The sequence below is a fragment of the Astatotilapia calliptera genome, chromosome 5, assembly GCF_964374335.1.
Source record: "Astatotilapia calliptera chromosome 5, fAstCal68.1, whole genome shotgun sequence".
Lineage (NCBI taxonomy): Eukaryota > Metazoa > Chordata > Actinopteri > Cichliformes > Cichlidae > Astatotilapia > Astatotilapia calliptera.
The window spans coordinates 2,040,579-2,063,476 of record NC_137426.1 but is presented as its reverse complement, the minus strand read 5'-3'; the positions used below and the strand labels follow the sequence as shown (position 1 = coordinate 2,063,476).

At 45.5% G+C, this 22,898-nt stretch overlaps 2 protein-coding genes across 2 annotated transcripts; both read left to right on the top strand.

Annotated features, from left to right (window-relative positions):
• Positions 1 to 926: 926 nt before the first annotated feature.
• manf (mesencephalic astrocyte-derived neurotrophic factor) lies at positions 927 to 8,770 on the top strand. Its single transcript, XM_026166554.2, has 4 exons — positions 927 to 1,139; positions 2,666 to 2,793; positions 6,457 to 6,598; positions 6,994 to 8,770. The coding sequence occupies exons 1-4, from the start codon at positions 1,052 to 1,054 to the stop codon at positions 7,176 to 7,178; spliced, it is 543 nt and encodes a 180-aa protein (XP_026022339.1). The 5' UTR covers positions 927 to 1,051; the 3' UTR covers positions 7,179 to 8,770.
• Positions 8,771 to 9,218: 448 nt separating this feature from the next.
• Positions 9,219 to 12,302, top strand: rbm15b (RNA binding motif protein 15B). The gene has a single exon (XM_026166553.2). It carries the CDS (start codon positions 9,618 to 9,620, stop codon positions 12,156 to 12,158), a length of 2,541 nt encoding a protein of 846 aa, XP_026022338.1. The 5' UTR covers positions 9,219 to 9,617; the 3' UTR covers positions 12,159 to 12,302.
• Positions 12,303 to 22,898: the final 10,596 nt, after the last annotated feature.

The window sequence follows — 22,898 nt, the reverse complement described above, 5'->3', positions numbered from 1 at the left end:
AGACCAGGTGATGTATTACTGTGTTACCAAGGTGATATAGCCAGGTAAAAAGCCATGTTTATATCAGGAAGCTCTCAGAACACAGTCTCTGACTGTAAACAGTAAACGCTGTGAACTGTTGATGAAGCCAGTGTGTGAATGGGTGGATGACAGGTTGTGTAAAGCGCTTTGGGGTCCTTAGGGACTAGTAAAGCTATACAAATACAGACCATTTACTATTTACCAAGCCATTCATTTTTCATTTTTCTCTGACCTACCTGCAACCAAACCACAGCTTTTGCACTACAATTTTGCCTCTGGCTAAAACTGGGTTGGGCCAGTATTTTGTTGTAGGAGAGATTACTTTCTATGCTTACCCGATTCTGCCCAACAGAAGAGTTTCATCATATTTTTAATCATAAAATAGAAGATGTAAACTGGGATTTAATATCACAGATACATCTGAGCCATGGAGGATGAAAAATGATATAAATAGACTAATAAATACTTGGATAAATGTCAAGACTAACAATGAAAATCTTAAATACAAACTTTCATAATAAAAATGATGAAATCAAAATGTGTCTCTATATTTCACCAGTTTCATTTTTGTCAGGCTGTTTTGTAATTTATTTATTTATTTCCTAAAGTAAGATAACGGTATTGTGATTGTCCCTTTACACTAACAATGTCGTTTTTATAAAGCTAGTTGTGTATTTATTCGTAAATCTGGCATTGTTTGTCCTCCATAACGGGCCACTAGTCGCCTTCCGCTGACATACATTATGGGAGCACGGTGAGGGTGTGGACCAATCAGCCGGCGCCAACTGGACGCTGTCCCCGGAATGCTCTGTTTCCGTCCAATCAGAGACGAATGCGTGGAGGACTCCGGAACGAGTCGGACTTCTCGACCAATGAGGTGCTGGCGTAGCGTGACGTGGCGCCGGAAAGACCACACTGATCGTTCACTTTACCGGCGTCTGTGCAGAAGCGGCTGCGGTCCATGAGTGCGGAGTCTTCCTGTCCAACAGCGGTTAACCGGGCGGCATTCTGAGTGTTTATCCTCGCAGAAATGTTGTGTTTGAGCGGGTTGTCGGTGGCGCTCGCCCTCGCTCTCGTGCCGGGTTCCTCCGAAGCCTTGAAGGAAGGAGACTGTGAAGGTAGGTCCGTGTGCTAGCTTCAGTTAGCTTAGCTACAGCGACCAGGGTTCAACAACTTTTCAAAGACCTCCACCCGAAAGCGGTCTAAAGTCCACTGCCAGGGTTACCGTGGCGAAGGGAGCGGAGCTGGTGTTTACAGGGGTGTCACTATTCCAAAAAGAGGGGGGAGGAAGCATCCAGAGCTAATGTTCCCGTGTTACCAGAATAACGAGCTTCATCACTTCCAGTAAACCAAAACTCACCTGCAGACACACCTGGCAGCATCCTGTGAGCGCGAGCCACAGACGGGATATCTGCAGGCTGACACAGAATCAAACATCAGGATGTAAAAGTCTGAAGCTTCACCTGTGAAATGGTTGGATTGGCTGTTGTAGCCAGGTTGGAAATCACCTTAAAAAGTGACCTTGTGTTTGAGAACATGTAAATGAAGTGTAAAAACCAACGAGCCTTAAAGTCAGGGGCCTATCAGGACCCCAGTTTGTGCCACAAAGTGAGTTTTTTTTAAGTCTAATATCTTTGCTCATATTTATAAATAGTCAGCATCAACAGGATGTGCCAATAGGTTGGATATAAAATAAAATGAAGTGTTTTGCAGGTATCATTATGACTTTAACTATTGTACATACTGTTCCACATTATAAACAAGCCAGTCCTTCTTGGCCACTTAAACTATCTCAATATAACTGTTATGTTACATTTGTTCTACTTCCTGCTGCCCTCTTGGCTTGATCTCTCTTTTTAATGTCAATGAGAGTTTTACATTTATAAATAAAGAATATATTAGAGTCGCTTTGACAGAGACTGATGGAGCTTCTCTGTTTCTATCAGGAGAGGTGTGTTTGACATATGGTTCAGAGGTTGTAGGCCAACAAGTCATTTACAGTAGTTTAAATACTGGAAATCACTTTTTGACCCACCAGTGGGAATCATCCTGAGGTCTGGTGGTGGTCTAACTTAAATAAAATAAGCTCTTTTAAACCTTATTTGTGTTTTAATCAGCTCTGACTGGATATTCTAGACATGCAGGTTTTATTTCTCACTGACTGTTGAATTTAACTTTCAGTCTCCCAGCAAATTCCAATTAAAGTGCGCAGGGTCTTTTCAGAAAGTCTGCGAGTGTCAGTATTTGCATCTAGTTGTTCTCCTTCATTCCTGATATGGAATAAGTTGTTTCTATCGTAAATCTCTGCTGCTTTCAGTTACTCTTTCAGGTTGCAGACGGCTCCGTACGTCCGTTGTCATTTCTGTATGATGACAGACTGTTTGTGAAAAACATAAATCTAAGTTTTTATCTGACAAAGTGTCAAATTCAGTTTTTATTCAATGAGGGGAAAAAATGAATAAGAAGTCGTCACATTTTAAACATCCTAATTATTTTTTAAATAAAGGAAAATCTAATCTATATATAGATTGTACGGTACTACATATTTAATAAGATGAGGGACTTTGTTGTGACTGGCTTGTGTTTTTCTTTCTACACAAAGATTTAACCGCTCGTCGAGTTGACTTTTGTTTTCCTGTTTCAGTGTGCGTGACCTTCCTGGGGAAGTTTTATCAGTCGCTGAAGGACAAGGATGTAAAGTTTAACAGCGCAGACATCGAGAAGGCGCTCACGGCGAGCTGCAAAGACACCAAAGGCAAAGAAAATCGCTTTGTGAGTAAAACGCGTTTACATGTTTCTGGAAGCTGGAGGTGGTTGGATCGATTAAAATGAACCTGAGCTGGAGATTCAACATGTCAGAACAGGTGTGTGTGAATGAGAGTGAGGAGATGAAATGTTAGAGAGGCGAGGCTGAGATGGTTTGTGCAGAGGAGGGATGGTGGAAATGTTAAAGATTCATGGATGTAGTGAAGGAGGATGTGCCGAGATGGAGGCAGATGGTCCTCTAAGGTTTTGCAGTACAAGCTACAGGAATGAGTGTGATTAAATGCCCCCCCTCCCCCCACAACCATAATCCTGGTCAGTTAAACGAATTATTCAAATTTTATCACCATGGTTTGATGTCACCTGCCACAGCCCGGGTGTCAGGATCAGCACCTGCAGCTCTCTGATGTGGAAAGTGTCTGTGAGCTGAATCTTTTTTGCTGGTTTTCTGACTTTCAGACTAGTTTTCTCCTGTTTAAACACCCAGACAGTGCAAGTCAGGGGTGTCCAAACTTTTTTCACTGAGGGCCACATACATAAAAATATAGGAGGGTCTGGGCCACTTACTAGAAATTAGATATATAACCTTAACTTTAGTGTATTAAAGTTAGAAAAATCACTTAAAAGTGGTCGAATATGTTATATTGTTGAATATAATTAAAGACAAAACTGCCTTCATCACAGCTTTCCATAAATAGAATAGAATAGAATAGAATAGCCTTTATTGTCATTGTACAGAGTACAACGAAATTGGAGTGCCACTCCCTTGGTGCAAGTTTCAATAATAAATATAAATGTAAAATATAAAAAGTACAAAAAAAACAATCGTAAGTACTCAAACAATAGTATGTACAATATATACAGGATAGCAGCATTAATATAATGACAGTATGAATAGCAGCATAATATAATGACAGTGACGGTATGGAATAGGTTCAATTGTTTTTGTGCTTATTTACTACGGTGATAGCTCTGGGAAAGAAGCTATCCCTGAATCTGTTTGTCCTGGTTTTATGTGACCTGTACCGTCGGCCTGACGGTAATAGTTCAAACAGTTGGTTGCTGGGGTGAGAGTGGTCCTTGATGATATTGCCAGCTCTGCTGAGGTACCGAGAGTTTGCAGTGACCTCCAGGCTGGGCAGAGAGCAGCCAGTGATCTTCTGGGCTGTGTTGATGACCCTCTGCAGTACTTTCCTGTCTGCAGCTGAGCACCCTGCATACCATGTTGTTATGCCGTACGTTAGGATGCTCTCTATGGTGGCTCTGTAAAATGTCACCAGCAGCCTCTCCTCCAGGTTGTTCCTCCTGAGCACTCTCAGAAAGTGGAGACGCTGCTGGGCCTTTTTAACCACCGCTGTAGTATTTGCAGTCCAGGAGAGGTCATCAGATATCTGCACGCCCAGAAACCTCATGGAGTGTACCCTCTCCACACAGCTCCCGTGAATGTAAAGTGGGGCCGGGTCTGCTCTGCCCTTCCTGAAGTCCAAGATAAGTTCTTTAGTTTTCGTGGTGTTCAGTTGGAGGTTGTTAACTGAACACCACTCAGTCAGTCTGTTGACCTCATCTCTGTAGTCCGACTCCTCCCCCCTTGAGATGAGTCCAACCACTGTGGTGTCATCCGCGAACTTTATGATGGTGTTTGAGAGATGGGTAGGGGAGCAGTCGGATGTGTAGAGCGTAAACAGGAGGGGACTCAAAACACATCCTTGTGGAGACCCGGTGCTGAGTGTGATGGTGCTGGACCGGTGGGGGCCGAGTCTGACAGACTGTGGTCTATTTGTCAGGAAGTCCTTGATCCAGAGGCAGATGGGGGTGGAGAGTCCCAGGTGAGACAGTTTCTGGACCAGGATCTCCGGGATGATATGATTGAATGCTGAGCTGAAGTCCAGAAAGAGCATTCTCACATAGCTTCCTCGGTGCTCCAGGTGACTCAGCGCAGTGTGGAGCGCTATGGTGATAGCGTCCTCGGTGGAACGATTTTTCCTGTAGGCAAATTGGTGGATCTTTATTGATTTATTCAGAAAAAGCTTTGGCAGCTCGTTCTCACAACAGCCTCAGATTTCTTCTTAGACAGAAGATTTACAGCACAGAGAAAAACCAATAAAGATGGGACGGGTACATTTCAAGTTTGTTGTTTAAGTTATTAGGCTCAGCAACACACCTATGAACGTTCGTTTGAAACCATTATCGACATTAACAGACTGAACTGGACTTAATAACAGGAGTGCATCATTTTAGTAAATTCTTCTGGTGAGTATCAGCTGCGCTGGGTATGTAAATCGGGCCGTCCAGCTGCGGTGCTGATTCGACGCCACTCGTGCCAAAAATCCGGACAAATGTTTCTTGATCAAGGAGCAGATCTGCATCAGATGAGATCAGCTGACTACGTGTGCGTGCGCTGTGCACAGCGGTGTGTGCTCTGTGTGTTAACAAGAAAAACGCATATAAGAAAGTGGTGCACAAAAGCAGAGTAGTGACAAGACTCATGCGTATTATTGATATTTGAAGCATGTGCACATGCATGCTTATTAACACACGGGTACTGTGGAATATATTTTTAAAGCGCTCATGCTCTCGTCCACTCCCCGCAAAAAAATAGCAGCTGTGCGGCGTCTGTGGCATCGGTGCTCTCATCGCATGCAATGGAGTAAAAATCAAAAGCGCAGCTTCATCAGACAGCTGCAGTTTAATGTTGGCTGACGAGTCTCCAGTGCGTCGCACGACTGGATTTCTGGACACGCTGACGTTGTTGAAGTCCTGCACTTTTTCCGGGCTCATTATTTCGGTGACTTTAATGAGGCCGTGTTTTATGAGGTCTCCATCTGAAAAAGGCTCGCCATGTCTCGCGATGAGTTGGGCGACCTCACAGCTCGCTATTGGAGCCTTTTCCTGGACTTTTTGAGCACGAAATAAATACTGCTGCTGACCCTGCAGGAGAGCTACGCTTTGCTTTAATTTCTGCTCTGGCTCAGCACCAGTGTCGGATGCACAGGCCTGATGTTTGGTTTCATAATGACGTCGTACATTATCCTCTTTCATAACTGCCACAGTTTCAGTGCAGATCAAACAGACACGGTTCCCCTTGAGTTCTTTGAAGAAATCTTCACTCTCCCACCGTGTCTGAAATGTTCTGCACTCACTTTTCTACTTTTCGCTTCTTTGGTTCTGCCATGTTTAGTAACTTGGGGGTAAATTTCTTCTGTGATGTCCTTTTTGGTGGAGCAACTGCCTTGATCAACAGCAGCTCCCCCTGGTGTTAAAACTAAGAAGTGCAATGCACTCAAGCAAAAGTTGAAGTGCGGCCTTATTCTATTCTATTTATGAAATTACTTGCGGGCCAATTAAAAATGGATCACGGGCCGCAGTTGGTCCGCGGGCCGGAGTTTGGACACCCCTGGTGTAAGTGAATGTGATCGCAGTTTATATGAAAATGTTTGAGTTCAGTCATGTTGTGTTTGGGCAGCTTGCCACCACTAGGGGGTGCAGCTCTGCTCCCTGGGACAGAGACCTTCCTGTGTTTGGTTTTTGTAAATGGACTCTTATGATGAACCGTTTGAAGCAGACGTTTTCTATTTTAGCACGTGACGCAGCAGAATCCAGCAGAGTGACCGAAGCCGCTCGTGTTTCATTCGTCTTTAACTTTTTGATTTCTCCTCCCTGTTCTGTGTTCAGTGTTACTACATCGGTGCAACGAGTGACGCGGCAACCAAGATGATCAATGAGGTTTCCAAACCGCTCAGCTACCACGTCCCCGTGGAGAAGATCTGCGAGAAGCTCAAGAAGAAGGACGGCCAGATCTGTGAGCTGAAATACGGTGAGGAGGGAAGAGTGCGGATCTTCTCGCCTAACAAACGGTTGAGCCCCACAGTTCAGAAAGTCAACAATAATAATAAAAAACAATAATAGTAGCTTAGCTGGTGTATTATTTATAGAATTATATTTTATTTATAAACCAGCTTTAAGAAAATACGTCCTTTGTTTGATACGTGAAATCATCAATTTAACTGTGGCTGATCGATGAGTACCGACCCTTCAAAATAAGAGCGGTGAGTGTCTGAGATCATTTAAAAACGGCTGACGTGAATAAACTGTCGCTCACAGAGACGGCGCAGCTGCTCGTAGACAACACGTGGACTCATGAATCCACATGAATCAGCCGTGCTCTGATTATTTCAGTCTTATTGATTTTTTTTCTTGCTTTCCTTGCAGATAAACAGTTGGACCTGACCTCAGTGGACCTGAAAAAGCTTAAAGTGAAGGACCTGAAGAAGATCCTGGAGGAGTGGGGCGAGTCGTGCAAGGGCTGCGCTGAAAAGTCCGACTTCATCCGCAAAATCACAGAGCTGATGCCCAAGTACGCGCCGGCAGCCGCCAACGCACGGACAGACCTGTAAAAACATAAATATATGGAATCTGATCAGACTGCAATCCAGCGCAGAGAAGAAGGCGGAGCGGGAGTTTTGTTGGGCATGCTTGTTTTGTTTTTTTAATATTTGAAGAGGCAGTTTCAGAAGTATAGATGTTAGCGTAGTCCTGATCTGTACTTCTAAGTGAGGGAGAGCCAGCAGCAGCTGTAGTTAATAATCTTCACAGTGACTGCCTAAATAAGACCTCCAGTTTTCTTCACCACATTGACTCGGATGTTTATAAATTCTAAGTGTGTGCGACTGAGCCGTGATGAGGGAAATTCAAACAGTAAGAGGAGCCTGGAGTGACCGAGGAGCCAAACATGGAGAAACCTGTAACGAGTTACCTGTACATTTATGTGAAGATCAAAACAGGAGCTGCTGATGGAGAATTCGGCTACTTTTCATTTGTCTAAATGTCAAAAAATAATAAATCCAGACTAAAATAAGATGATTGGGTTTGGATCTCCTGATCGTTGCCATCGTATTGGTTCCCAAACAGGTGCTCAGAGCGGCGTTTCCTTTAAATTGGGGAAAATACTCAGATACAGAAAAGATACCAGAGCTAGGCTCATGTGGCAGAGAGGAGGAGAACACGGGGAGATGATGTCACCTGGAAGTTTTCCTGAGGAGGAGACGTTTAAAGTTTCTGGTCGGAGAAGCTCCTCCCACAGATCCCCTCTGACATGAGCTCCGCTGTTTCCATGGTGACTGCAGGACGGGTGGATGTACTGAGACTTGTGGGTGATCCTGACATACTGAGTGTTTGTTCAGCTCCACCCTGCCGTGATCTGTTTCAGGAAAGCTGCAGTTTGTGTTTCTGTTCTCGTTAGATTGAAGGTCTCTGCAGAATCGTCCCGTCACCTTCTCGGCCAGTGAGAAAGCTCCGCCTCCCTCAGGTTAAAATGACGGTTCAGGCCCCTCCCTCCCTCCTCCACCATCCTCTCTGGTGTCAAGTACAGAAAAAACCCTGCTTTTCCCTGGAACGTTCCCACTTCTACTGCGCTGTTTGGATCATTTGTGCTTGCCGCTCGGGTTTGTTAGGATTTACGAGTGGCCCCGGGTCGAGTGCGGCGCTGGACTTCACGGCTCTTGGAAAAAGATTAGCACAAAACTTCAAACCACCGATGACAAGTGTGGGTGACTGTCAGCAAAGCAGGAAACTTTATTTAGGATAATATTTAAGGGTTTTTTCTCTTCAATTTCTAATAAATAAATACAGTTTCTGACTTTTTTACATCCACCTTTGATGTCGCTCACTCAGACACTTCATGTGTTCGTGGTCCCTAAACGTTGGGAAACAACCATTTACCGTGTTCTCTCTCACATGTGGTGGAACTGAACTGCCCCTCCACTCTGGACTGCGGCGGCGTCTCGATGGACGCTGGATGAAACTTGTTTTGTTTGACATAAACGGATGACCTGTAGCTAAAGGTGGTGATAAAAGCTGTGTGTGATGCTTCATATGAAAAATGAAAACTTAAAATATGCTGTTGTCTCACAGTGACTTTTCATGTAAGGCAGTGTCATTTGTTACAACTGTACTATTCTACTTTTTCATTAAAATATGAAAAGCTCCAGGCCCTGCTCTCTGTGATGCACTCACACCTGTGTAGCACTTTGTCTACGTCTCACACTCCACACCGCTGCTTCTGAAAAAGCCTAATGCCTGCCTTTGGAAGGAAGCTGGAGGAAAACCAGTCACAAGCAGAAAAACATGAGTTTGTTCTTCTCTCCTGAGCATGATCGAACACTTTCCACTGACTTAGTTTAAAACATGAAAGCATTTCTCTCATTAGCTATGAACTACTACTCCCTGTATCACTCCTGGATATTTGGGAATACGCTGGAAAATTACCCCCCAAAATGTCTTTATTTCAAACAGAAAATTACAGAACAAAGATCTTGTGCACATCCCAACAAGCAACAAAGCAGAGAAATAAAGGTGCATGAATGATATAAAGTATTGGCCACAAAGAATCGCCATTTTTAGTGATACTCATGAATGTTGTAATTGCTTAGTGGAGAAGAGAGAAAATTAAATATAAAATCCAATAAATATGTAAGAAGTGCAGTTTACAGCAGGATAAAATTAGCCCCGACTTTGTATTCCATAATAACGCGTCCGGCGTCATGACGTCCGCTACGGTTGCGTCATCACGTCTCCGCCCTCCAGAGGGAACGCGCACATTCCTATTGTCCAAGATGGCGGCGCTGGTGCAGACCCTCCGACGCTGATATGTTTTTAACCGACTTTGTGCTCGTTTCTCGGCGTGTGTGCGGTCACCCAGCGGCCCGGGGAGAAGCGTGTGTTTGCCGTAGCTGCCGTCTGCAGCCTCAGCGTCGCTAACAGGCCTGGACTTCGCTGCCCGGGCCCGGATTCCCATCGCAGGCTCCGAAAAGTTTGAGCTCCATCATCCTTTGAAAATGAAGCGGCAGGCCGGGAGAGAGGCGAGCCCGTCCAGGGCCGCCGCCAAGCGGATACGGGAGCGGGAGAGTGCGCGGAGAGAGGAGGTTCCACCGCCGCCCCCACCGCTGGCCCTGCTGCTGGCAGACAGCCGGGGATACCACCGCCGGAGCCGCAGCCGCGAGCGGGAGAAGCCGCGGCTCCGGGAGGAGCGGGCTACCGCCCTGGAGCTCCACCACCGGCACGAACTCAGCCTGCTCGGCCGGCCGCCCCTCCGCACCGCTGCGGCCGAGCTTCCAGCCTCCCGCCCGGGCACGCTGGAGTACAAGACGCTCCTCATCAGCAACCTGGGCTCGCAGGTGTCAGACGAGGACGTGGAGGACGCGCTATTCCACGAGTTTAAGAAGTTCGGGGACGTCAGCGTGAAGCTGTCGCACACCCCCGAGCTGGGCCGGATCGCCTACGTCAATTTCCGACACCCGGAGGACGCCAAGGAGGCCCGGCACGCCAAGTCCTCCAGGTTAGTGCTGGGAGATCGGCAGCTTAAAATCGAACCCATGTACGTGAGGAGGCGGAGCGCCACGCCGCCCGACGTCGGGTATTTACCCGTGCACGCGCCCTACCCGTACCGACAGCGCTCCCTGTCCCCTCCCGTGCCCGGCGTGAGCAACATCAGGGACCTCCGGGCCCGCCACTACGCCCTGGAGCAGCTGGGCCTGAGCCGGGAGAGGGAGAGGCTGCTGGATTATTACGGCATGCTGGATGAGCGGGGTCGGCCCTACGGCTTCCCCCCCATGCCCGTGGTGGAGGATTTAAAACCTGAGGACGACCAGAGGGCCACCAGCAACCTGTTTATTGGAAACCTGGACGGTAACGTCACAGAGGCCGAACTCAGGAGGGGCTTTGACAAGTATGGCATCATAGAGGATGTGGTGATTAAACGTCCTTCACGTGGGCAGGGCGGGGCTTACGCTTTTGTGAAGTTTCAAAATCTGGACATGGCGCACAGGGCCAAAGTAGCCATGCAGGGGCGGCTGATCGGAGGCAACCCCATAAAAATTGGCTATGGCAAAGCCAACCCCACCACCCGGCTGTGGGTGGGCGGGCTGGGGCCCGGGAACTCTCTGGCCGCCCTGGCTCGGGAGTTTGACCGTTTCGGAAGCATTAGGAACATAGACTATGTGAAGGGGGACAGCTTTGCTTACATTCAGTACGAGAGTCTGGACGCCGCTCAGGCCGCCTGCACACAGATGAGGGGCTTTCCTCTGGGGGGCCCCGAGCGCCGCCTCAGGGTGGACTTCGCCAAAGTGGAGGAGAGCCCCTCTCGTCCGTTTCCTCCTGGCTACCAGCCTCCCGTGGCGCTGCCCTCTCACTACGACCTGCTCGGGGAGGCATACAGCCGCCATCGCAGCCTGGAGCGGGAGCTGAGGGGGGCCAGGGACCGCCTGTCGCCGCCCTCTCACAGCCTCCTCTCCCTCCGGGAGCGGGAGAGGGCCCTGCTGGAGAGAGACTACCCCACCAGCCCCACACGAAGCCTGGAGAGGAGGACGGCAGGCGTGGAAGCGTTCGGGAGGAGCGGGCGAGGAGCCAGGAGCCGCAGCAGGAGTAGGGAGCGCTGGCTCAAGGAGCGGGAGGAGAGGAGGAGCCGGAGAAGAAGCCGGAGCAGGAGCGTGTCCGCTGAGAGGCAGACGGAGGAGCGGGAGAAGGAGAGGGTGAGGTCCAGGGTTCGCGGTCCACTAGGCACCGTCTCTCCTGATGCGAGCCCAGACCGAGCTCGGGTCAGAGCGCCGGACTCCACCACGGAGCCACGAGACCACTCCCCTGACAGCGGCGGAGGGGTGCGGCACTCCACCGCAGCCACTGCTGCCAGTGAAGAAGATCCCCCGTCTGGCCGCCACCACAGCAAGAGGTCCTCCAGCGACCACGTCAACAACAACAACAACAACCACCACCACCATCGAAACAGCGAGATCATCACCACCGGCTCCCCCGCTGCCATCCACACCAACACCACCTCCCCCCCGAGCACGCTGTCTGAGTTCGCCCAGACGGCGCTCTCCAAGACGTGGCACGGCTTCTTCGCCTTGAAGAACAGTAGTTTCCCCACCGACCTGTACCTGCTGGAGGGCGGGGCGGCGTTCTTCAGCGCCGTGATGAAGGACAGCCCGAAGCTGCAGAACCAGCCCAGCCAGCTAAAGATCGCCCAGCGGCTCCGCATGGACCAGACCCGGCTCGACGAGGTGTCGCGCCGCATCAAACTAGGCCGCCCGGACAACTTCGCCATCCTGCTGGCCCTCCAGGGCCCCGTCGACCGCCAGGCCCCCGCCCCCGAGCCGGGCCTGCAGGTGCGCTTGCTCCGTCACCTGGTGACGTACCTGCGGAACAAAGAAGCTGCTGGAGTCGTGAGCCTCCCCGCTGTAAAGGAGGGCGCGCCGGGGGCCATGCTGTACGCCTTTCCGCCCGGCGAGTTCTCGCAGCAGTACCTGCAGGCTGCCAAAAGGACTGTGGGTAACCTGGACGAGGAGCACATGGTTATTGTGATCGTCAATGACACTAACTGAACCTGCACAGGTGTGAGCGCAGAGGAATACTTCCATGTTGTTTTTAGACAGAAAAGCATTATTATTGTTTTACTCAGTATGTTATGAATGAAACACGGCGAGCTACACTACGTCTGCGGCGCCCTCGGGGGCTCGTGGAAAATGCGTTATTATAAAACACTTAAATGAGGCTAAAACGCTGCACGCAGGCAGTGCTTGGTCCCGGCAGGAAGTAGAGTTTATTGTGGAAGTCGTATCGTGAGAAATGCCCGTTTGTTACACGTGTCCGTGCGATTATAAACACGCCGCCGCCACCTTATCGACGGGGAAACTTGACCCAGCCGACTGCCAGACAGAATAAAGCAGGAAAAATATTACAATAAATATTCACTTCTAATAAGACATAATCATGAAGCAGTGAACCAAAACGATCTTAAAGGTCACGACTAAAAAAAGTCCGAATTAATACAGAAACTGGATGTTTGACTTGTTGAACACGTAAAACCAAAGTTTAATATTAAAGTTAAAAAAGTCAAACTTTGCTGTAAAACCACAGCATAAAAATTATCTTTAAAAAGTTTGATCATTATTTCTATAAATTATTGTGGTTTATGTGTCAAAGGTACAGAACATAAAGTAGGATGTTTAAATAAAAAAGTGAAGTTTTAGATTTGGAAAGTAATGTTTCTAAAATCCATGCGTCACTTTGATATTTAAGATTAAAAGCACATTTTTGACTTCATGTATTTCTGTCCTTATCTTGAATGTGATAAAGGCCACGCCCCCTCAGAGCTCAGGTGTCGGCTGACCCCGCCCTCATCCTCTGATCACTTCAGTATCCTTAAATGATGAGAAAATACAATACAAACAGGAAACAGACAAAGGTCCCCTTCAAAACAAAAGCTGCGCCTTTTTAAACGTGTGCTTCAAGAAGAGCAGAAGCTCAGAGATAAAATATTAAAGACAAGAACACAAAAAAACCCTTTTTTCATGATTATCTGGAGTCACGATAACGGAACAAGCCGACGTTAAATCATCAGAGTCTAAAGATTTGAAATGTATGGATTTTATATATAGTAGTAAAATGTAAAATCTGATGTTTCTCTCCAGACTTTCACATCTGATTGACTAAACTGAGGCCTCATCTAATTTAATTCAAACATTTTATTTTTATCAAAACTGCATTTTACTCCTTTTTGACTTTTAATATCATTAGATTTGCTTTGAGAATCATAAATGTGACGTCAGGAAGCACGTTTGGTTATTCTACTTCATAGTGTTCTTATTGTTTGTTAATGATGAGGATTTATTTTAATAATTACTGAGGCTTTTTCTGCTTCGTGCTCTTCTTCGAACTGCTCAGTTTTCACATCGTCTAGTCGCCGCCAGCTGTTGAGCACATCTGCACAAGTAGGACACTGAGAGCAGGAAGTACCCTCAGACTAAACTGTCATTTCTCACGATACGAGTACACACACTTATCGCTCAGAGCAGCACTTTTTCTATTCTAAGCTGTTACACACAACACTAAACCCCGACAGGAGTCTTCGTGCGCTCTCTGAACTGTACCGAGCTGCCCCGAATGTCCGAGCCGAGCAGCACCGGGTGGTTTTATTCAGAGTACTGTAAACCGAGGGGGAAGCGGCACTTTGTCTCCCCCTGTTGGCTTCTTCTGGGACTTTTTTTGGTTAAGTGAGGCCGGTGGATTCCCAACCCTCCGTCCCCACCGCTGTAAAGTTCATGTTAGTTAGTGTTTTTATCAATTTAAAATCATTCCAGGTGTTTTGTTTGGAAGCTGTACGAGTGTGTTCGATGTTGCATGCAGGAAAAAAAGTTTGGTTTTGTCAGTCAACAAAACAAAAAGAAACGCCAGCTTCTCCAGGAAGCTGCTGATGTTTGATCATATTACTGGTTTTATATTGTACACATTTATACCTTTTATTGGATTTTAATACATCAGTCCATCTGTTATCCACACCTGCTTCTTTGTTTTTATGTTTTCTCCCTTAAATTGTCATTTTTCTGGTCAATTTTAGTCAAATAAAACCTTTTAACCAATGATTCAAGGGCTGATTTTAAGACCATTCAGATGTAATGAGTAAAACAGTTTGACACTAAATTATGTGAGAGGTGAAAATGTGGCGGAATAAATAATGAAGCCAGTAAATTACAGTAATTAGAATAAACAGTTGAAAAAGTAAAGAAGCTTTGAGTTGAGCTGAACTGAGTTTCTTATACAGCTCGATGGTGTGAGAGCGACTCGGTCCGTGTTTATGCTTTAATGATGATGAAGAAAAGCACAAATATAAGGAAGCCTGTTAATGCCAGTAAGACAAAAAATTAGGATGAAGATTAGCCGTGATTTTATTTTTTTGTTTACTCGTTTTCGGTCATGTCCAAAGTCATAATGAAAATGTTAAAGAGTGAAATTAACTTTGGCTTTATGACCCAACACATGAGTTTTATTTTTAAATAATTAAATGATTCGGTGTGTTGTTTAAATTCTGGTATTTTCTCTCATTTTGATAAAAAAATAAAAATAAAAAAATCAAAGTTGTGCTGAAAAAATTATATTTTTTCAGTTTCCACTTCTTTGACGTTTGTTCATGATTTTTATATATCACGGCAAGAAAATCATGGCAATAACTGTTCTTATGTTTTTGTTTTTTTAAATTTTGACTTAAAACTAAATTGTAATTAAGTCACAAGCTTGACTTTCTAAACTAAAAGATAAAATATCTTTCTTGTAAATAAAATAAAAATAAATTTGTATATATTTAATAATGATGGTTAGCCTCCATGCAGTGCTGAATTGGAAGAAAATGAATTGACAGCTTCTGTTTTCTGTTTTAGTTTGTCTTTTCTTGACATTCATGGGCTTCCGTACTTTTAGTCTTTCCAAGCCTTAATTAAAAAATTATGGCGGGAACATTTCAAACTCTCCAGGATGCACCTTTGAATATTATTTGAACACTTCCTTAAAAAACAGCTTGAAAACTGTAACATATGAATAAACAAATAAGTCAATCAATGAAAAGAATTGATCAGATTTCACTTGTTTGAGTTTCCCTTAAAGGTTTGTGATGTGAGTGAAGATGCCCCCCCCCTCCTTTCTTTAAATCAAACAAAATTGATGTCATACATTTGTGCTGCTGTCATTTTAAAGATATTAGTACGTTTCTAGAGGTCATCCAAGGTCAAGGTGCTGAACTAGCTATTATTTTTTATTTTGAAAAAATAGTTTTAAACTTGAGGCTCGACGGTTCATGCATTTAGCTTTGCTAACAGGAAACATGCTTACGTTGTTCTGATAGTTTTGTATGTTGCAAATAAAGTTTTGTTCTCTGACAGAAAACATATTTTAACTATTATAAGTTAACTTCGTTTTTTACTTTTACAGAGTGATGATGATAAAAAATATCCAGTATTGGTTTATGTTTCACAACCTTTTTCACAGTGAAGATGTGGCCTGAATGACCTCTGGAAACTTTTATTAAACGTAGTACAAACGTTTGGCATCAAGTTTATTTGATTTGAAGAAGGTGGGTTTGTCGCTCTGTGCCGTGAAGACAGCTCCTGGTAATCTGGACGTTACGATGTCCATGTCCACTGTAAATATTTTCCACACCTCCCAGAATAAATGACTGTGATGCAGTACGTCCAGCACATTTACGAAGAATTTTACTTTATAATTCTCATGGTTAAAATATAACGCGTGATCATTATGATCAAATTAGCAGTAATACTTTGTTCAGTGTGTGTCGCCCTTTTTGGAAATAAACTGAAAATAGTGCCAAAAGTGAACAAACGACCACGTTAAACACATTATTGGTGTGATATTGAAATTTGATGTTCAGATGTGACTCTCATCAATGTGACAGCCTTAAATGAATCAAATGCATGTCAGCATATCAGAGCCATCATTACCCGTTTATGTTTGAGTCCTAAATCACCAAAAGTTTATGTTAAAACTCATTTTAATAATTATTCCTGTTATCAAATTATCTTCAGATTTTTTTACAGTATTAATAAGAAACAGGAAATGGCAAAAATCACATGTCAGCACTCAGTGAGGTGTTATTAATATTATTATTAAAAGAAATAAAGTCTTTAATGTTATGGTTTATTTTCCTTTTTAGTCCCTTTTAGAGTGTTTACATGTAACCCAGCTGTTGGTCTGTCAGTGCACCTCTTTAGAACAATTAGCCGTGTATGGAAGCCTATTTATGCCAAAAAGAGAAAGGTTTTTGAATCCTATACAGTGGGTGAAATATTCATTTGATCATCTGGTGAATTTGTGACTTTAGAAACGAACATTCTCTCGTTTTTATGGGAGTTTTATTTTAATGGAGACGTTACATAAGAGTTATAAACTGAATTCTGTACGACTGAGTGAAATAAGTGCTTGATCCTTTAAAACCAGTCAGAATTGTTCCTCCATGACCTTGTGACAGCCTCCTGATCTTAACTCATTATCTGCATAAAGCAGAATCAGTTTCTTCCATGCTCTCTGCCACCGTGAGCAAAACCACCGAGCTGTGGAAGGACGTCAGGGACGAGTCACGAAGCAAAGACCTGCACGAGGCTGGGATGGAGAACAGGACCGTCAGCGACAAGCCCGATGAGAAGGTGGCAACTGTTGGTGTGATTATTCAGAAATGGAGAAATGTGAACGCCCATCGATCGTCCTCGGCCTGGAGCTACATTCAAGGATGGCCATGAGAAAGGTGGCGTATCGGCCCAAAACTACGTGGCAGGAGCTTGTTAATGATTCAAAGGCATGTTTGACCACAATCGCCGAGAAGACGAGCGGTAACACGCCACGCCGTGATGCAGGGTTCCTGCTCAGGAAGGCCCGTCCGACATTTTTAAGACATTTATCAGAAAGTTGAGTTACTGTTAGTAGAACTGAAATCTGTGATGCTGTTCTTGCTCGTCACCCACACGTTTGTTCGGCAGCCAGAGATTATAATAAATTCTAATAAATCACCTAAAATTCTCCCCAATGAGAGAAAAATGAGCAGAAGCATCTGCACTGAAACTCAAATCATCACAAAGCAGCTGCTGAAACGAGCGTTTTAATTACGTTAGGGAGAAAGAGAGAGCAGGTCAGGCTGGAGTTTAGCTTCCTTTTGTGCTCCGTGTATTTACTGACCCAGGAATTCTCACTTAGTCAAACAGGGTTTCACAGGTCACTGTTTCACCGTCTTGAATGAAAGAAGAACAATATCTGAACACAAGGAGGCAGCACGAGCACAGAAAAGGCCGAGGTGGGCTGGACTCAGACACTCTGATCCTTCCCCGACATCCGAGGCGTCCGCAGGGATTCGTCTGAGCCCAGACTCTGAACACGGGGGGCAGCCAGGAAGCTGCTGCTGGTGCAAACACGCCTCAAACATTCCCAGTGCTGAAAAACTAGAAATGTTGATGGTGCGTTAGCCCGAAGCATCGGGGTGGATGTCAGTGAAGACTCAGGGAACAGATCCTGTTACCCTGCAGTAAAAACATGAAAGCTGTCAGGACACGTTCCTGATTTTCCTGTTTATCACAAATCAGTGTGATTATTTTCATTCATTTAGTTTGATATTAACGGGTAAAACAGTGAAAGGAGAAAAATGTGGTGATGTTTGGGTCGCTGTTTGCTGCTAAAATAAACTGAAGATGTGCGGCCAGGCGACCAGATCAGCGGCGCCAGTTTGGCTGAATTAGCCGGCTTCATCCACTTAAGACGGGATTTTGCTGCGAGACGCAGCCTGCAGGCCGCTGGTGTTGGAGACCGCGCCAGTGTTTGTTAATACGAGCCAGAAAAATGAGCTCGAGCTCAGGTTTGATCCCAGAAACCAACCCCGAGGAATCCTCCCCATCTTTCCTCTTCCCTCTACTACTTTTCTGCTCCACCCTCTCTCGCTCTCAGGTGTACCAGGTGGACTCATCGATGTCTCTCCTGTCCCAACATAAAGGAGGATGGGGGCATGCAGCCTCCCTGCATGCCCAGATCCCTGTGTCTTTGCGGGGATTTATTGTCTCGCCTTTTGTGCTGGAAGTCCTGGAAGTCGAATTTGTTCTGTCAGCTCGGTTTTCATATCTCATTAGTTTAGAGAGAGACGCTCTGGGTCCTACTGCCCATCAAGTTGGTGGCACTTTCACCTTTTTGTTTCATTTTGTGTCCAAACCGTGAGGGCAGCTTTTGTGTTTGGGGACTCTGAGAGGACGAGCCATGAAGAGCGGCCCGCTTATATCATCGTCTCAGGATTTTCTTTACTTGCACAAGAAATAAAGTGCAGTCGCAGAAAATCTATGACTTCAAGTTGTCATAGCAGCAAGTATACAACAAACAACAAGCATTCATATAAAATGAGAGTTACAGAGTTATGATAGATACATATTAAGATAAAGAGATAAATACAGAAATATACATATAAATATAAAAGTATGTGTTGTACAAAGTGACAGGATGCACTGTGATTAATCCTGTTCCACATTTGTGGATCTGACCCGTCTGACAGCAGCAGAAGGAACGATGTCCTGTAACGTTCCCGACAGTCAGGTTGAAGGAACCTGTTGCTGAAACTGCTCTTCAGATTGTCCGGTGTGTTATGGAGGACAGGCAGTCTGTCGCTGATCACCTCCTCCAGGGTGGCTCTTATTGTCCCTCCTGTGTGATGATCCCTTGCTGTTCACGCCTGTGTGATCAGTCCCGTGCTTCCTCTCCTTTGGCGTGTGCTCTTAGATATTCAAGCTGTTTCCTGCTACCGGAAACTGTCACATCTTTCTTTCCCGTCCACAGCTCATATGTTACACTTCATCCACCTCTGCCCTTCAGTGTTGGTATTTCTTTAGTATCTTTCACACTAAAATATTCACATATTTTCATGTCACTGTTGTTTGAGATGGGTGCACATATTTCATTTTATACAGAAGATGAGCAGGAAATGGAAGAATCCATCAGTGGACTGAAAGCAGGGGACATGACTATTTGTTGTGTTTGTTTTTGTGCGAGGTGAGGGTTAGCTCGTGTTATACATCCACCCGTGTCTGTTAGGTCAGATACGTTAATCTTTAATGAGGTTTTGTTTTGCTGACCTCGTTTTGGGCTGAGCTCTGTTTAGGATTTCATTACACTCTTCTAGATGGAAATTGTTCCAATGTGTTCATCCAATTAAAAAGGGCTTTTTACACCATCATCCTCGTCTTTCTGCTCGGTCACACATGGGCGTGAGTGAGACACGAGAGTGGAAAGATCGTGATGACGAGAAGGAGAAAATTCACGTCCCACAGCACGAATGATCCCATCTGATGAGGTCATGATTCTCTATTCTCAAACTAAATGATTCGTTTTAGCCGACAGGTTATAATTTATAACACAGCAGGCACGAGTACAGTGAAAGGATCATGATAAGTAAGTCAGGCTTATTTAATCTACAGAGCAGTAACTCCAGTTTTGTCTGTCCTTTACAAAACGGTCCATGTTGGGAACACTCGACCTATTTCTTTACTAACTTGTGCATCATCGTCTGCTCTGTGCAGCGGCTGCTGTGGAATCTATCGACTAAATTCAGCTCATCTGTTGCTCCGCAGGTGATTCTGAGTTTCTCCAGATTGTGCCGGCGGCTGAAAAATATCTCCCTGGTTTCCTCTCGTTATCAGTCCTGCTCGGTCTCTCTGACAGCGCCACCATCAGCTGCTTCTGCAGGGTTTTGCGATACAGGCGGGAAACGGAGGCCCGATGAAATGTTAATGTGGAGTCTCTGGAGATTCAATGAAATCCATTCAGGGAACGAGTAAGAAATGCCAGACGAGCTCTGTGAAAGTCAGAGTGTTGGAAACATCGACTGTTCTCTGTTCTTCTTTCTGTGGTTCTCAGCTACTCCAACAATAGCTTCTTCTTCTCTTTATTATTATTATTATTATTATTATTTTAGCTCCTCCTTTTAGGGATCATCTGCCTCCATCTCCTCCTATCCCAGCATCCTCCTCTGTTACACCAACCCTCTGGATGTCCTTCACTACACCCATTCTTCTCATTTCTGATCCATGCTGCTCAGTGAACATCTGAACATCTTCAGCTCGGCCTCCACCCTCTCCCAACCACCACAGCAGCTCTCACCACCATCTTTAAACCTTCCTTTCACTCTTGCTGCTCTCCTTCTGTCACACATCACCCGACAGTCGTCTCCACCCGCTCCACACCTCAACCTGTCTCTCTGTCCTCGTACACCTGCACCACGCTCACACACTTCTCTGCCACTCCTGACTTCCTCTCGCAGTACCACAGTTCCTCTCTCTGCAGACAATCATCTGCTTTCTCTGATCCACAAAGACACAGTGAAGCTCCGTCTAACCTTCTGTAAACTTCTCCATCAACACTTAGCTCATAGTTAGGGTTGGACCAGGTGACCCTGAATCCTCCCTTAGTGATGCTGCAGTAGGTGTAGGCTGCTGGGGATTCCCATGATGCACTGGGCGTTTCTTCTTCACTCACTATGTGTTTATACGCCGCTCTGCTTTTAATCATTAGTTATTATTAATCTGTGGCTCTCCTCCACAGCGTATCTTTGTCCTGTCATATCTTTAATGTTGTAGGGTCTGTTCAGTTGAATTCAGTTTAATGATATAGCACCAATTAACAACAACAGTTACTTCGAAGTGTTGTAAACAATTCTGAACCACACACATCGCTGACAACCTAACTCTGACCCTCCTCATTCAGAACGTGTAATAATAAACCACATACCTTCACATTTCTCCCAACAACGTTACTTTCAGAGGGTTAAAATGCCCCGAAGGCTTCTGTTGAACTCGTCCGTGCAGGGGTAGTGGTCTCACATCTGGATTGTGGCAGCTGGAATCAAACTGAACGTGACAGAACATGTCTGTGAGAGCTTTAGGAGAATAGAGCTGCTTTCTGGGCGATCGTGGCTCAAGAGTTGGGAGTTCGCCTTGTAATCGGAAGGTTGCCGGTTCAAGCCCCGGCTCGGACAGTCTCGGTCGTTGTGTCCTTGGGCGAGACACTTCACCTACTGGTGATGGCCAGAGGGGCCGATGGCGCGATATGGCAGCCTCGCCTCTGTCAGTCTGCCCCAGGGCAGCTGTGGCTACAACTGTAGCTGCCTCCACCAGTGTGTGAATGGGTGGATGACTGGGTGTGTAAAGCGCTTTGGGGTCCCTAGGCGGGACTAGTAAGAGCGCTAAACAAATACAGGCCATTTACCATTTCATTCGAAGGAGAATCAAACAGCTTCCGTATCTGGGCCTCTTATCCAGCTGTAAACAAAGTGAGGTAAATCTATGAATGACACAAGTGAAGTGGACAGTGGGAGACATTTTCAGAATTCATGTTTCATCTGAAACGTTGCTGCGAGCAGAAAAGCGACGTGCTCGACAGCACGGTGCACACACGGAGCAGCACAAGAGATTTCTAACAAGCCCTGAAGAGGGATGAGCTCACTGCTGATGCTGATGAATGCTCCCTAAATATCACAGCTGTCTGCCGTGCAGAGCACAGGGTGATGGAGGAGGCGGTGCTAGTTACGAGACGATGGAAACTAAAAACATTTTGATATGAGGAGAAGAAAAGACAGCTGAACAGGTTTAAGGAGAATAAGAAGAGCAGGGAAGTCGGGAATAGAGCAGGATATATAGTGCATGAAAAAAACACGAGGCTGTGCTATGAGGTAGAAGGATGAGACTTAAAAGGCAGACATGAGGAGTGGGAGGAGGAAGAGGAGGGCGGATGTCTGCTGATCAAAGTGCCAGAGCAGAAGGAGAGAGAGAAACAGCAAGCCTGTGCCAGGGAAAAGCAGGAGGAGGAAGACGCTGGAGAGGATGTAAGCAGGATGAAGGAAAACTACCCAGAGTCGAGATGAAGATGAAGAGACGCGATCGTCATAGAGGAACAAGGAACATAATTCAGGCTGATTTTAATGGATCAAACTGGCTAAAATGAACCAAAATGAACACAGATTCCTGTCCTGCGCAGCAGTGATGAGGTTTTTATTGCTCACTTATAAATCAGGATATATCGTGAAGCTCAACAAGACAAACAAGCAACAGAACACAGATTTTCATGTATTCATTCATAATGTCATGTCTTTATTACCACCATCTAAAAAAAGCACAGTCTGCCTCTAACAGACGTCTGCCTAAAGGACTCGGATCAGGTTTCCCATGAAACCCTGTGACGCTCACACTTCCCAGTGCATGGAAGTCAGCGTCAGTGAGCAACACTGGCTAACGTTAGCTTACAGACAGAGTCCACTGATCGCTAGCATGAACACACAACCGAATATCAGTAACATCTCATCACAGTTCACAGGTTACCGTAAAATGACAAATGTTTCGTCGAGCACAGTTCAGGCAAACACCTGCTGGATGATGACTGAAGTTTGACTGAATTCTGTGGACGAACAAATGGACACCTCGCTGTTGATGATTGGCTCTAAACATGCAGGCATCTGTGAAAAAGAGGGTAATGTATACACCGTCTTATGACTGGACACAGTGTAGATAAATGCCATCGTGCAGCAGGAAGAAGAAGCAAACGTCATTCAAGAGAACGTCTGACATGATCCACGAGGTTGGTCATTAATCTGCTGCTGTGGGTTTTCGATCTGTCGCTGTGAAAAGTCTTTTACACGAAGAGCGCTGAGAGAAACCTGGAGAGGCCGAGAATGACCACCGAATAGTTTTTATGGCGCTTTGGGTGTTTCTCTTAAATCAAAGATAACACAAATGACTGGAACACCACATAAGGACAAAAGT

What these genes read in the sequence shown, in the direction of transcription:
- manf (XM_026166554.2), top strand. Translation starts at nt 1,052, where the DNA reads ATGTTGTGTTTGAGCGGGTTGTCGGTGGCGCTCGCCCTCGCTCTCGTG. An exon ending in AAGGCAAAGAAAATCGCTTT is followed by an intron (nt 2,794 to 6,456) that starts GTGAGTAAAACG and finishes TTCTGTGTTCAG; the next exon opens with TGTTACTACATCGGTGCAAC. An exon ending in GATCTGTGAGCTGAAATACG is followed by an intron (nt 6,599 to 6,993) that starts GTGAGGAGGGAA and finishes CTTTCCTTGCAG; the next exon opens with ATAAACAGTTGGACCTGACC.
- rbm15b (XM_026166553.2), top strand. Translation starts at nt 9,618, where the DNA reads ATGAAGCGGCAGGCCGGGAGAGAGGCGAGCCCGTCCAGGGCCGCCGCC.